This window comes from Phycodurus eques, chromosome 2, assembly GCF_024500275.1.
Source record: "Phycodurus eques isolate BA_2022a chromosome 2, UOR_Pequ_1.1, whole genome shotgun sequence".
In the NCBI taxonomy this organism is placed as follows: Eukaryota; Metazoa; Chordata; class Actinopteri; order Syngnathiformes; family Syngnathidae; genus Phycodurus; species Phycodurus eques.
In genome coordinates, this window is record NC_084526.1 from 36234735 (window position 1) to 36247899 (window position 13165).

Sequence of the window (13165 nt, forward strand, 5' to 3'; positions counted from 1 at the left end):
TTTGTGCTTCTCATTCCTCTGAATAAGGACACTAAAAAGATCACCTGACATACCTAATTAAGAGGCCTGCAAGTCTACTCTATGTCTGACGTGCTTTGTCTCTATGGTAACACGAACACAGAAACTCCAGCTGAGGCTCCTGTTACTGCGCCAGAAGAGTCAAGTGTAATACAAGAGCAGCCTAATGCTACACCTGCGGCTGCGCCCACAGGAGATGAGGCAACTGCCCCAACACACGATGCCCCTCCATCAGAGGGTGAGCCAGCCAAACCAGCATTATCCAATCAATTCTGCTTCTAGTTAAGATACCTCCAGATTTTTCTGGAAATGTGTGCTTGTTGGTACAGCATGTTGGAGATAGTGGTTAGCATGTGTGGTATTGATCAAGTTTATATTGTAGGATATTTCACTTTTTACACATATTCCTCGGTCAGTGTAATTTTGAAGATATTTTTACGGTGCTAAGTAGGGTAGGTCATCGAAAATCTAGAACGGATTGGAACCGGGGCTAACGTTCCGGTTCTTCCGGAATCGTTCAAATGAAAAAAGTTTGGTTCCCAGTTTCGATGCCTACAGTCCACTGACCCCGAAGAAGAAAGTGGCGAAAAGCAACGAAGAAGAACATACAGGAAGACGTGTTTGTGCCCAACGACAGCGGCGAACAAAACTGTTAATTATGTTAAAATAAATGATCAGTCACCTCAGTGCAACACTTGGATTAAGATTATATTGTGCAAAGGAAGCTTTCACGATGTTTAGAAGTCTGACGCGCACCCTCCCGCTCTGAGTCTCACCCTACACCGAGCCGTACTTCAGTCAAGTCAGTTGGGTGAGTGAAACAATAAAATACGTGCACTTTTGCATTGATGGTTTTTATCATTTATTTTTGTCTTCAAATCAATGTAAGAGCTGATGACACAAAAATAAAATCATAATTATTTTACCATACTGGAAAGAAAATAGAAACAGTCGCATTACAAGCTTGACACTGAGCTAAAACTTCACCAAAGGTCAATCTAGCACAATGAATTAGGATAAAATTCACATAAATGTTGTCTCACAGTATCACAAACGCTAACCCTGCGCCTCATCTGTGGTTAGGTAAATGAATCACCTTTTTAATGTCTTTTCCCCCCCATTCATTACTCTTTTTCTTGCCGTCTAGGTATAGTTTCGTTTTCAAAATTCATCAATGTCATGTGAAGTTATTTTTCGTGCCAAAATGCTGAGCTCCGTTGCGTACCCTTCAAAATAAAAGGCTACAAGCTTAAAAGAGTTTAAACTTGCACATATAAACCATTTGACACGATAAAACAGTCCCATCCATCCATCCATTTTCTGTACTGCTTATTCTCACTAGGGTCGTGGTCATGCTGTAGCCTATCCCTGCAATCTTTGGGAGAGAGGCGGGGTACACCCTAAACTGGTTGGCAGCCAATCGCAGGGCACATAGAACAACCATTTGCACTCAGTCCCAAATAATTTTAACAATGCTCTATTTAACTTTTAGCTGAAACATTAATTAATGAATATTAAGTCAATACGGTTGGTTTCACACATATTGCCTTTTGGTTCATAGGTTTGATATTGATAGTGGTTGTAGAGAACCCCGAGTCAAATGTTCATTTTAGTCTATGCTGCGGGCTGCTAAGAAAATGGATGTAACATAATTTGGAAACCCTTTATTTAAACGATGCAAACTTTTTTTGACCCAGCCCCCTAAAAGAATCGGAATCGAGAGTCATTTTGAACCGGGATCGTAATGACAAACCAGAATCGGGACTGGAATCGCTCAAATTCAAACAATGCCCAACCCTAGTGCTAAGTCTTTTAAAATATAGTAGTCTGGTCGTCACTTTCATTTTCACACTGTATGACCACTGACTTTAGTTTGTGGTTGTTTGCCTTTCCACAGTGATTTTGAACATTACATTTCATGACATCATGTATATTTTGACTTTTGCAGATGGACAGCTTCCAGACACCAGACAGGACCTCACTGGCCTCTTCACAGAGAAACCCAAAAGTGGAGAGGTCACTGTCGGTGAGCAACTTGCTAGTCAGTGTTGAAGAATGAGCACTACTGTGCTCCGCAACCAAGTAAAGACACCCTCGATTTTCTAAGCCGCTTCTCCTCACAAGGGTCGCGGGAGTGCCGGAGCCTATCCCAGCTATCATCGGGCAGGAGACAGGGTACACCCTGAACTGGTTGCCAGCCAATTGCAGGGCACATATAAACAAACAACCATTCACATTCACAGTCACACCTATGGGTAATTTAAAGTCCTCAATTAATCTACCATGCATGTTTTTGGGATGTGGGAGGAAAGCGGAGTGCTGGAAAAACCCCACAGAGGCACGGGGAGAACATGCAAACTCCACACAGGCGGGGGCGGGGATTGAACCCCGGTCCTCAGAACTGTGAGGCAGACGCTCTAACCAGTCGTGCACCGTGCCGCCAGTAAAGACACCACGCATTAAATTAAACTCAACCTTGTGAGAGTATATATATATAATATATATATATATATAGTGCAAAAGCGCTCTTCCAACAGCCTAACTAAAATATTGTCGGAATACATAGAGGATCTACCCTTGAAAACAGTTTTGACATTACAGTGAGATAGATAGCGTTCCTGTATTTTTGTGCTGTTGTGAAAAGAAGTATGGCTAAAACTACCAAATGGAGGCTAACATTTTAAAGTTAATATATGTCCCTGTATATACATTCTACTCCCATGTTCAGGTGGAAACATCACATTTGTGGCCAAAGTCAATGCCGGATCTCTGCTGAAGAAACCAACTATCAAATGGTTTAAAGGGAAGTGGATGGACCTCGCCAGCAAGTCTGGAAATCACCTGCAGCTGAAGGAGTTTTATGACCGCAACACCAAAGTAGACTACCTCATGCTGTTGACTTTTTGCCGCACGACAATGTCATTGTCTATATACTGTATATACTCTATATTCGGCACATTTCATCCAGATTTTCAGAATAAGAAAAAATAAAAGCTGATTAAAAGTAGGCATTGCAAACTGTAAACGTTATCAGGCTTGCATTGTTTTGTCCATGAAGGAGTCGAAAAGAATGGTAATCAAAGTTCTGAATCAACCCTGAAACAGGTCTACACATTTGAGATGCACATCATGGAAGCTAAAGTTAACTTTGGTGGAGCTTACAGATGTGAAGTTTCATCCAGAGACAAGTTTGACAGCTGTAATTTTCAACTGACTGTACATGGTGAGTGTATCACTTCTCTTATTTTATGCTGACATTAGTTTTGATCTTTTCAGTGTTTTCTTTTGATTGATCACAACCATTTTTGTTTTGTTTTGTTTTGTTCAAAATCATTTTTTATGTTCTTTGTCTATACACCAGAGGCTTGTACTGCTGAAGGTTTTGACATAAGAGCAGCTTTCCGACGCACGTAAGTTACTTTTTAAGGTAACACATCTACAGTATATTGGAATGTATTTTCTCCCGAAAACATACTTCTTAGGTTAACCGAGGACTGTAAATTGCCAATGGGTGTGAATGTGAGCAACAATGGTTGTTTGTCGATATGTACCCCAGTTGTACATATGGTAAAGGTGTTAGTGTCACGATTGTGTCAACATTTTATACTCACAATAGGGCACATTCTTACTGGGAAATTTCCATCATACTTTTCTGTGGCACGAATACCTTGACTGACAGGCAAAATGATAAATCAACTGATGTAAATATCCTCTTAAACTGTTTCTAGCATATCTCCGTGCATCTACTGAAGTTGAAACCAAATTGGACATGCTTAAGATTATTGAACAGTGGTTGAGCTGTTTATGTGATTGTATTTCTTATTTTACATTTACCCTCCCCTAATTGTGATAGTTTACTTTTGACCCCTGATACTGTACATCCCCAAATAATATATTTTTGGCAAGCAGGCTGATATTATTGCATCACAACTCTATGTCACACAGCATACTGTAAGAGCTTTGATACCAAACATAAGTAAGACAAATTGTACAATTACTGTGTGGAATAACTGTGGAAATGCTAACCTATTAGGAGCGATGCTGATATGAAGAGAAGTGGAGCATCAATAAGGTAGTAAAGGTTGAATGTTTTATCTGTAGAGGCACAAGGTCAAACCTTCAGGGGTGTTCTCGAAGAAAGAAACAAAGACTGAGATTGAAGAACTTTCAACTCCAGTCACTTTCTTCTCTGATTTCAAATGCAACGTAAGCAGCCTTCTGAATGCTAAATTTGGAAGGAACACGGAAGGCAGACCATGTAAGAGCAAAACGAGACGGTGGAAGGGGCTCAAATTATAGAAATGTTCATGAAAACATTGTGGCAACCATTGAAATCCAGCTCACAGTTGTCTCATAACGTGTTGTCATGGTCTGTTACTACACAACTAATGGACATTTGGTCCCTGGGCCTTCAGTGGGCACTTACCCCACTTAATCCACCACTTAATAATGGCACTGTTGCAATCATAGAAACCATCAATGCTATGCAAAAATGTAATATAACAGCATATGTTTGTATGTATACAGTATATATAATAGCATGCAACTGTGCCAGTCCATCAACTGGAGCAGTTCAAAATCCATATTTATCTCATAACATGAACGTGAAAAATATTCATACAAATTGATAGAATTAAAAAAAATTATCATACTCACCAGAGTGGCTGATTATTAAACGTGTTCATGTGTGCAGATCGCTACAGATGGGTTTTGTACTTTGAACTTTGCTTGCTCTGACAAACCAATCAGAGGACAGAAAAATGCTGTATGATAATGAAGGATGAATTTAAAATCGAACGGGTTTAAGAAACATTCCCATTGAGAATATAGTTTAAATTACATTAGCCTCCACGCCTGATTCTGAAGGCCCTGGTCAGAATAGATCGATATGGCAACACAGATACTGAAATCTGATTGGACAAAAAAACAACAACAACATCAAAACATCCACATACAGTGCGAGTGGTAGTGCAGCAAAGAGAAATGCTATAAAATAAAGATGATAGACCGTTGGGAATGTATGTTATTGACAGGGCAATGTTTCTGGTAGTGTTTAGGCCAGAAGAGAAGGCTTTGCTGGCCTTGACCGTCAGACAGAATGTTGCTTCTGTTGCATTTGTAATCTGCACTACACATTATGAGACAAGCTCTCTGATCTGCTTCTGGGTCTCAGTCAAAACAGCAGTGACAGCTGCACTAACAGCAATCCAACAGAGTGAGCTCTGACGGGAGCTTGGGCCCTACTAAAAGTGCTGGATGTGTTAAGACACACAGGCTTTTCAGTATTCTAGTTCCTCCACTGGGTTAGCACACAGAGGAAGCACAGTTAAGGAGTGTTGTTATTGCACCGCACGTTCGCACAAACCACACATTCTCCTTCTCGACATGCACAAATGCTGATTCGTCTTGTTTTATCTTTCATGCACCTTATTCAAGTGCCACGAGTGTTCTGGTGGTTCTTGAATGCATTCTGATGCTTCTCATGGCCTAAACAAACATCGTGGTGAAATGTTTGGTTCCTGTCCAACATGAGAAGATCAACTCTTGTGTTAATGAATTTACATAGTTGGGAATGGGAATTTATTAGCATGGCAGTGCATGGACTGAAAAAAGTAGTGACCATAACTTTTTTTCCAGTTAAGATTGCATGTGATATAAATGATTCATTAAATCAAAAGAATTAATGTGTAACACAAAATAAATCTGTGCTTTTTCAGAATCTCACCAGAAATTAATAGTCCATGTGCCACATCCCTTTCTACTGCTGTAGGCCTACTGTATGTCAATTTGTCTGCTGTGAAAAAAGGTCATTAAAATAACATAGAGTTTCTAATAATCGTAGCCTTATACTTTTGCACGGTACCATACTGTAAAACATGATGAACAACTGTTCAAGTGTTAATTTATGCATTGATTTTAAGAAAATGTAATGACAATAAACAAGAACAGTTTGAATTTCATACAGTAGGTCAATTACAAACCCCCATTACCAATTACGTTGGGACGTTGTGTAAATCGTAAATAAAACCAGAATACAATGATTTATTAATCCTTTTCAACTTATATTCAATTGAAAACGCCACAAAGACAAGCAATTTAATGTTCAAACTGATAGAATTAATTGTTTTTGTTTGGTTTTTGCAAATATTCACTCATTTTGAATTTGACGCCTGCAACACATTCCCAAAAATCTGGGATAGGGACATTTTTACCTCCGTGTTACATTGCCTTTCCTTTTAACAAAACTCAATAAGCGTTTTGGAACTGAGGACACTAATATGGTATGCACGCAATCTACTTCCACCTTCGGCAAATCAGGTTAAAGCTCTTTCGCCTCGCTTGGGTGAATGGGGAAGGGGACCGATTCAAAGCAACCTTAGGAACTTTAAACGTCCACAATGTCTTTTTATAAACACAATATGTCACCACAGACCCACCAAAGATGACTACAGACGGTGTTTGGGATTTATTCATGTTTACATGCATGATGTCATATTTGCATAAATAAATGATATATATGTATTTAACTTTGTCTGAAGACACCAGCCAAAAAAAACCAACAATCATTTTAGTAACTTCAGCTTCAAAAAAATCATATAATCAATGTTAGCTACGGTCATTAGCAAAGCATATACATGAAATCAGCTATTCTGTGTCCTACGTTGGTCACGTAACGTTCTAAGGGGATCATTGAAGCTTTGTAGGTAAAATTCTTTCCCATTCTTTCGTCTTCGCTGATCCACTCCTCGTCCTCCCTTTGTGACACTTGTAAGAAGAATGGTAAGAAGTGTAGCTTACAGTATTTGCTACCATGGAGGCGATGATCAGTGGCTTACAATGCGTTGACACCGGACGCAAAGAGAACATTCGCCTCCACAGCTTGGCAGCCGTGGGGTGCAAATAAAATAGCAAGGATACCAAGCAGCTATTCAATGTGGAAGATACGTTAATGTCGGACGCTGGATTTTTTTCTTTTCCAATGTCCGGAACATCAGTGTTACGGCTGTAACGAGCCAACTTCAGTGATTTCCGTGACTAAATACAAACGTTCCGTAACATTTGGCAGCTCTGCATATTGGAGTGACTGCACTTAACATATAGGAATGTGAATTAAATGTGTTTCTGTGACTGATATTTCTGCAGTAGCACCGAAGGAAAAGAGGACTCAGGAGAACTGGACTTCAGTACATTGTTAAAGAAAAGGTAAGTATTGAAAATGTTGATTAAGACAATGGCCCGAGCAAATTTACTTGATTTAATCAATGTTATTGTCTCTCTAATTCTGGATCGTTTTACATCTACAGAGAGTAAGCAACATCTGCAAAATACCAAAACCACACCTTTGCTAACCAAAAATAATTTGTCATGCAGCACATGCAATACATGAATTCACTGCATAACAAGGATGAATTGATAGATGACATTAGCCGCCTCTTCATCTCACTGTTAATGCCATGTACTGTAAGTTGCATTCTATTAAACGCAGCACATTTACAATTGCAAACTTTCTAAATGACCCATCACATCCTCCCATTGTAACAATTTATTACCCTTGATTTATTCTCAATAACCAGAACAACGCATGCACGCAAGTTAAATGGCAGTATTTCACTCCCAAATTTGAATTTAATAACCACTAATACTCATCATATATGATTTCAATAAAAACAATGTATTTGATATTTGAACAAAATGAAATGCTCAAATGAAATTTTGATTTGATTTAAAAATTTTAGGATATTTTTTTCCCCCTAAAATGCTTTTAAAATTGCTTTTAAGTTGCTTTTGACATGCTTGTGTTTTAACCTGTCTGGTTTGTTTTGCTGCTTGGGCTCTACTGCTGAATGAGCAGCAGTTTCTTAAAATCCTCCAATCGGTAAGGAACTGCTACTACAGTGTTTTGGCAAAATGTTGTGTTTGCATGTATTTTATTTGTTTATCTAGTCAAAATTAAATTCCACAATTATTCTTACCCTGGACAAATTGTCAATTAAAAAGAAATATTATTGACCAGGTATCTTTTAGCTGGAAATGCCTTTTTTAATTCCCTTATTGACTCATTTTACAAAAAAAATGTATATCTACAATTTAAAAAAACATAATTCAAATTTGGTCAAAGTATTAACAATTTAGTGTTCTACACAATCAGGCATGGTGGAAGACTGGTTAGAGCGTCTGCCTCACAGTTCTGAGGACTGGGGTTCAATCCCCTGCCCCGCCTGTGTGGAGTTTGCATGTTCTCCCCGTGCCTGGGTGGGTTTTCTCCGGGCACTCCGCTTTCCTCCCACATCCCAAAAACATGCATGGTAGGTTGATTGACAACTCTAAATTACCCGTAGGTGTGAATGTGAGTGTGAATGGTTATTTGTTTATGTGTGCCCTGCGATTGGCTGGCAACCAGTTCAGGGTGTACCCTACCTTCTGCCCGAAGATAGCTGGGATAGGCTCCAGCACTCCCCCCTTGTGATGATAAGCGGCTCAGAAAATGGATGGATGGAAGTATTACACAATCAGTCACGTACCTTATTGGGCATATAAGATTTTATACACATACACACTTGAAAAAAATATAAAAATGCTGATACTTCAGGATTTGATCATCTTGGTGGAGGAATAGATATTAGGGGTAAAATTGTAACATCCCACTGAAGATACAAGATCATGTACGTAATGTAGCATGTTGTATTGTTTAATGTAATGAGCTCTTTAAAGAAAACACTATAAATACTTTTTGATTATTGTGAGAAAAATGACATTCATTCACGCAGACCTGCACATTCTATCCTGTTAGAAAAAATGCATTGTCTCAGTTACAGTCTGGACACATGGCAAGATTTTTTATTTATTTATTTAGTTTTTTTGCGGGGGAGGACTATTACGTTTTTTTAAAAAAAGAGCTCTTCATGTGTATGTATGCATTGTGTAATCAGATCATGATTCGTCTGCTTTCTATGTTTTAGAGCTGTGCAGATGAGCACATCGCCTGAAGTGGATGTTTGGGATATTCTCAGCCATGCTCCTGCTTCAGAGTATGAGAAGATAGCTTTTCAGCATGGCATTACTGATTTGAGGGGCATGCTGAAAAGACTGAAGAAGATGAAGAAAGAGGAGAAGAAAAGTGCAGGTCGGTGCAGAGTAACAGAGTAACAATAAACTGCACTGCAAATGATCTAACCTAATACAATTTGATGTCTGTACGCAGCTTTCTTCAAGAAGTTAGATCCTGCCTACCAAGTCACAAAGGGACATAAAATAAAATTAGCAGTTGAGGTAGCTAATCCAGATGTTGATGTCAAATGGTTGAAGAATGGACAAGAAATACAACCAACTGGAAGGTGCAAATGCATAAACTTCAAATAATTTTTGCCCTCAGTTGACAATTAATTAACTCTCTTATATGACTTCCATTCTACGTTTGTCATTCTTCTGCATCACCAGCAAGTAAGTATCACAGACTAAATTAGACTATGTATAATTTACTGATCATTGCTGTGTAATAAAGCATTGTAAACATTACCCTGTAATTGGTACAGATACATTTTTGAGACTGTGGGAAATATGCGCTACCTCACCATCAACCACTGCTCATTGGCTGACGATGCAGCCTACTGCTGTCTGGTGGGAGAGGAGAAATGCACCACAGAGCTTTTTGTCAAAGGTCTGTTGGCTTCATGGTCAATTAAGCATGCTAAGATCATTGGGAAGATTCACTTTGGTTTCATCTACCATTATAACCTGTTTGCTCCAGAGCCTCCTGTTGTGATTGTGAAGAACCTGGAGGATCAGATGGTCATGAAGGGTGAACGTGTGGAGTTACAGTGTGAGGTCTCCGAAGACGGTGCTAATGTGAAATGGTTAGATCCTTTTCTTTTCATCTTAAAGATTAGCTTTACCTTATGTTAATTGGACTTTAATGCATTTGGAGGGGGTAAAAAAGCTAAAGATAAAACTAAAAGAGCAGATTAATGTATTTGTATATTTATAAATAACATACTATTCATATATTTATTTGTAGCAAGGCGCAAAATAGAAACAGCTCTCTGTTTGAGTCCTTACAGTTCTATAGAGCTGCAAACTACAATAATATAGCACGTTTATTATGTGAGAGTAGAGGGAAGACCAAGGTAAAATAAATAAATATATGAATTAAATTAGTTCATATTGAATTACTAAAATAAAATTGACTTGTTCAAATTCAGAATATTTTTTCACATGAATTATTTGTAATTAAAGTTAATGTATTATTCACTAGTTGAAACCAGATGTTTGTGCTGTATACCAGATGTTTGTGCTGTATAAAAAGACACTTTTTTTCCTCACTGTCTGACATGAAATATGGTTAAACCTTTCCTGTTTTTGGTCAATTAGGATTACCTGAATTATTTTGTATTTCCTGAATGCCAGAATAAGGAGATAAGGATTTTTTTCAGGCAAATTTTCATTACTTTCTTAAAGGTCAGAAGTTTACATACAGTACGATTACTACACATTTTAACAATTTGGGAAAACCAGATGATGATGTCATTTCTTTGGAAGCTTCTGATAGGTTTATTGACAACTTCTGAGTTAATTAGAGACACACCTACAGATGTATTTGAACTAGGCACACCTGAAACATACTTCTTTTTGGTGTAACATCATGGGAAAGTCAAAAGAAATCAGCTAAGATATCAGGAAGAAAATTGTGGACTTAATTCTGATTCATCTATTCAAGCAATTATACGCAAGTATAAACTCCATGGGATTGTCCAGCCATCATACCAGTAAGGAAGGAGATGTGAACGTGCTTTGGTCTGAAATGTGCAAAGCTACCCAAGAACAAAAGCAAAAGACCTTGTGAAGATTTTGACTGAAGCTGGAAAGGGAGTGTGAAAATGGGTACTGTACCAATATGGGCTGAAAGGCCACTCTGCCGGAAAGAACTCCAAAATAAACATAAAAAGCCAGATGACAAGTTGAAAATAGACACAGCAACATCCATCCATCCATTTTCAGAGACGCTACTCCTCACGAGGGTCGCGGGCTGCTGGAGCCTACCCCAGCTATCTTCGGCCGGGAGACAAAGTACAGGCTGAACTTGTGCCAAGCAATCGCAAGGCACATACAAACAAACAATCATTCGCACTGACATTCACACCTACAGGCAATTTAAAGTCTTCAATCAACCTACCATGCATGTTTTTGGGATATGGGAGGAAACCGGAATGCCCGGAGAAAACCCACGCAGGCACGGGGAGAACATGCAAACACCACACAGACGGGGCCGGGATTTGAACCCCGGCCCTCAGAACTGTGAGGCAGATGTACTAACCAGTCGCTCACCGTGCTGCCCAGACAGAAAGAAATGTCTTAATTTTTGGAAACATGTCCTGTGGTCTGACAACACTAAAATGTAACTGTTTGTCCATAATGAGCATCGTTACATTAGGAGAAAAAAGAGGGAAGCTTGTATGCATGAAAACAGCATCCCAACTTTGAAATACAGGGGTGGCAACATTATACTGTGGGTTTGTTTTGCTCTAGCAGGGACTGGTGCACTTCACAAAATACATCTATTGATCAATTTTCTGAACCGCTTATCCTCACTAGGGTCGCGGGTGTGCTGGGACGTATCTCAGCTGAGTTAGGGTGGGAGGGGGGTCCACCCTGAACTGGTTGCCAACCAATCGCAGACTTCACAAAATACAAACCCCAATTCCAATGAAGTTGGGATGTTGTGTAAAATGTAAATAAAAACAGAGCACAATAATTTGCAAATCCTTTTCAACCTATATTCAATTGAATACAAACTAATGAACATTATTGTGTTGTTTTGTTTGTTTTGTTTTTAAATATTCACTCATTTTGAGTTTGATGCCTGCAACTCATTCCCAATAACCTGGGACAGGGACAACAAAATACTCCGAAAGCTGAGGAATGCTAAAAAAAATAAAAATAATAACGCTTGGAACATTTTACAGTTGAGCAGGTTAATTGGAAACAAGTGAGTGTCATGATTGGAAATGCTGTAAAAGGAGCATCCCTGAAAGCCTCAGTTGTTCATGAGCAAGAATGGGGCGAGGTTCACCACTTTATGAACAATTGGGTTCAAATCTCGCCCCCCCCCTGTGTGGGGTTTGCATGTTCTCTCCCCCCCACATCTCAAAAACATGCATGGTAATTGAAAAAGAAATTGCCCAGCGGTGTGAATGTGAGTGCGAATGTTTTTTTTTGTTTATATGTGCCCTGCCATTGGCTAGAGACCAGTTCAGGGTGTACCCTGCCTCTCTCACAATGACAGCTGGGATAGGCTCTAGCATGCCCGCGACCCTAGTGAGGATGAGCAGTACGGAAAATGGATGGATCATCTGTGGTCGATAATATCATCAAAAGATTTACAGATTCCGGAAAACTCTCTGCATGTAAGCGGTAAGGCCGAAAACTAACATCGAATTTACAAGTTGTACTTGAAATTGAGAGAACTTTGATCCCTCAGGCAGCAATGCATTAAAAACCAGCATCTTTGTGTAAAGGATATTGCCACGTGGGCTCTTAAAAACTTCAGAAAACCATTGTCAGTTAACACAGTTGGTCGCTACATCTACAAATGCGAATGAAAATGCAACTATGCAAAGCGAGTCTTATACAGTGCTGTGAAAAAGTATTGGGCCCCTTCCCAAATTCTTATATTTTTGCATAGTTTCCTCACGTGAATGTTTAAGATCACCAAACAAATGTAAATATCAGACAAATATAACCCAAGTGAACTGAAAATGGTGTTTTTAAATGATGATTTTATTTATTAAGGAAAAAATAATATTCGTTACCTGTTCCTGTGTGAAAAATTTAATTACCCCCCTTGTTAAATCATGAATTTATTGTGCCAAATCACAATTTTTGGTTAATTTTCACTGATCATACCCAAGCCTGATTATCTCCAGACCTGTTCAATTAAGAAATCACTTAAACAGAATCTGTCCCGACAAAATCAAGCCCAACAAAAGATCTAAAAAAGATGGAACAAAATGACACGATGCAAAGAAATTCCAGAACAGTCAAGAAATGAAGTAATTGACATCTATCAGTCTGGAAGGGGTTACAAAAGCCATTTCTAAAGCTTTTGGATTTCAGCAAACCATAGGGAGAGCCATGGAGAAAACATGGAACA

The 13165-nt window shown here is 38.9% G+C and overlaps 1 protein-coding gene across 1 annotated transcript in view; it reads left to right on the top strand.

The window, feature by feature from the left end:
- mybpc3 (myosin binding protein C3) overlaps positions 1-13165 on the top strand; it is a 49495-nt gene that overhangs the window by 5447 nt on the left and 30883 nt on the right. Inside the window, exons 3-14 of the mRNA XM_061670520.1 lie at positions 122-256; positions 1967-2044; positions 2747-2895; positions 3124-3241; positions 3380-3428; positions 7162-7221; positions 7871-7894; positions 8979-9142; positions 9221-9353; positions 9457-9459; positions 9552-9676; positions 9767-9872. Coding sequence (XP_061526504.1) covers positions 122-256; positions 1967-2044; positions 2747-2895; positions 3124-3241; positions 3380-3428; positions 7162-7221; positions 7871-7894; positions 8979-9142; positions 9221-9353; positions 9457-9459; positions 9552-9676; positions 9767-9872 — 1144 coding nt within the window. The remainder of the gene's footprint in view (positions 1-121; positions 257-1966; positions 2045-2746; positions 2896-3123; positions 3242-3379; positions 3429-7161; positions 7222-7870; positions 7895-8978; positions 9143-9220; positions 9354-9456; positions 9460-9551; positions 9677-9766; positions 9873-13165) is intronic.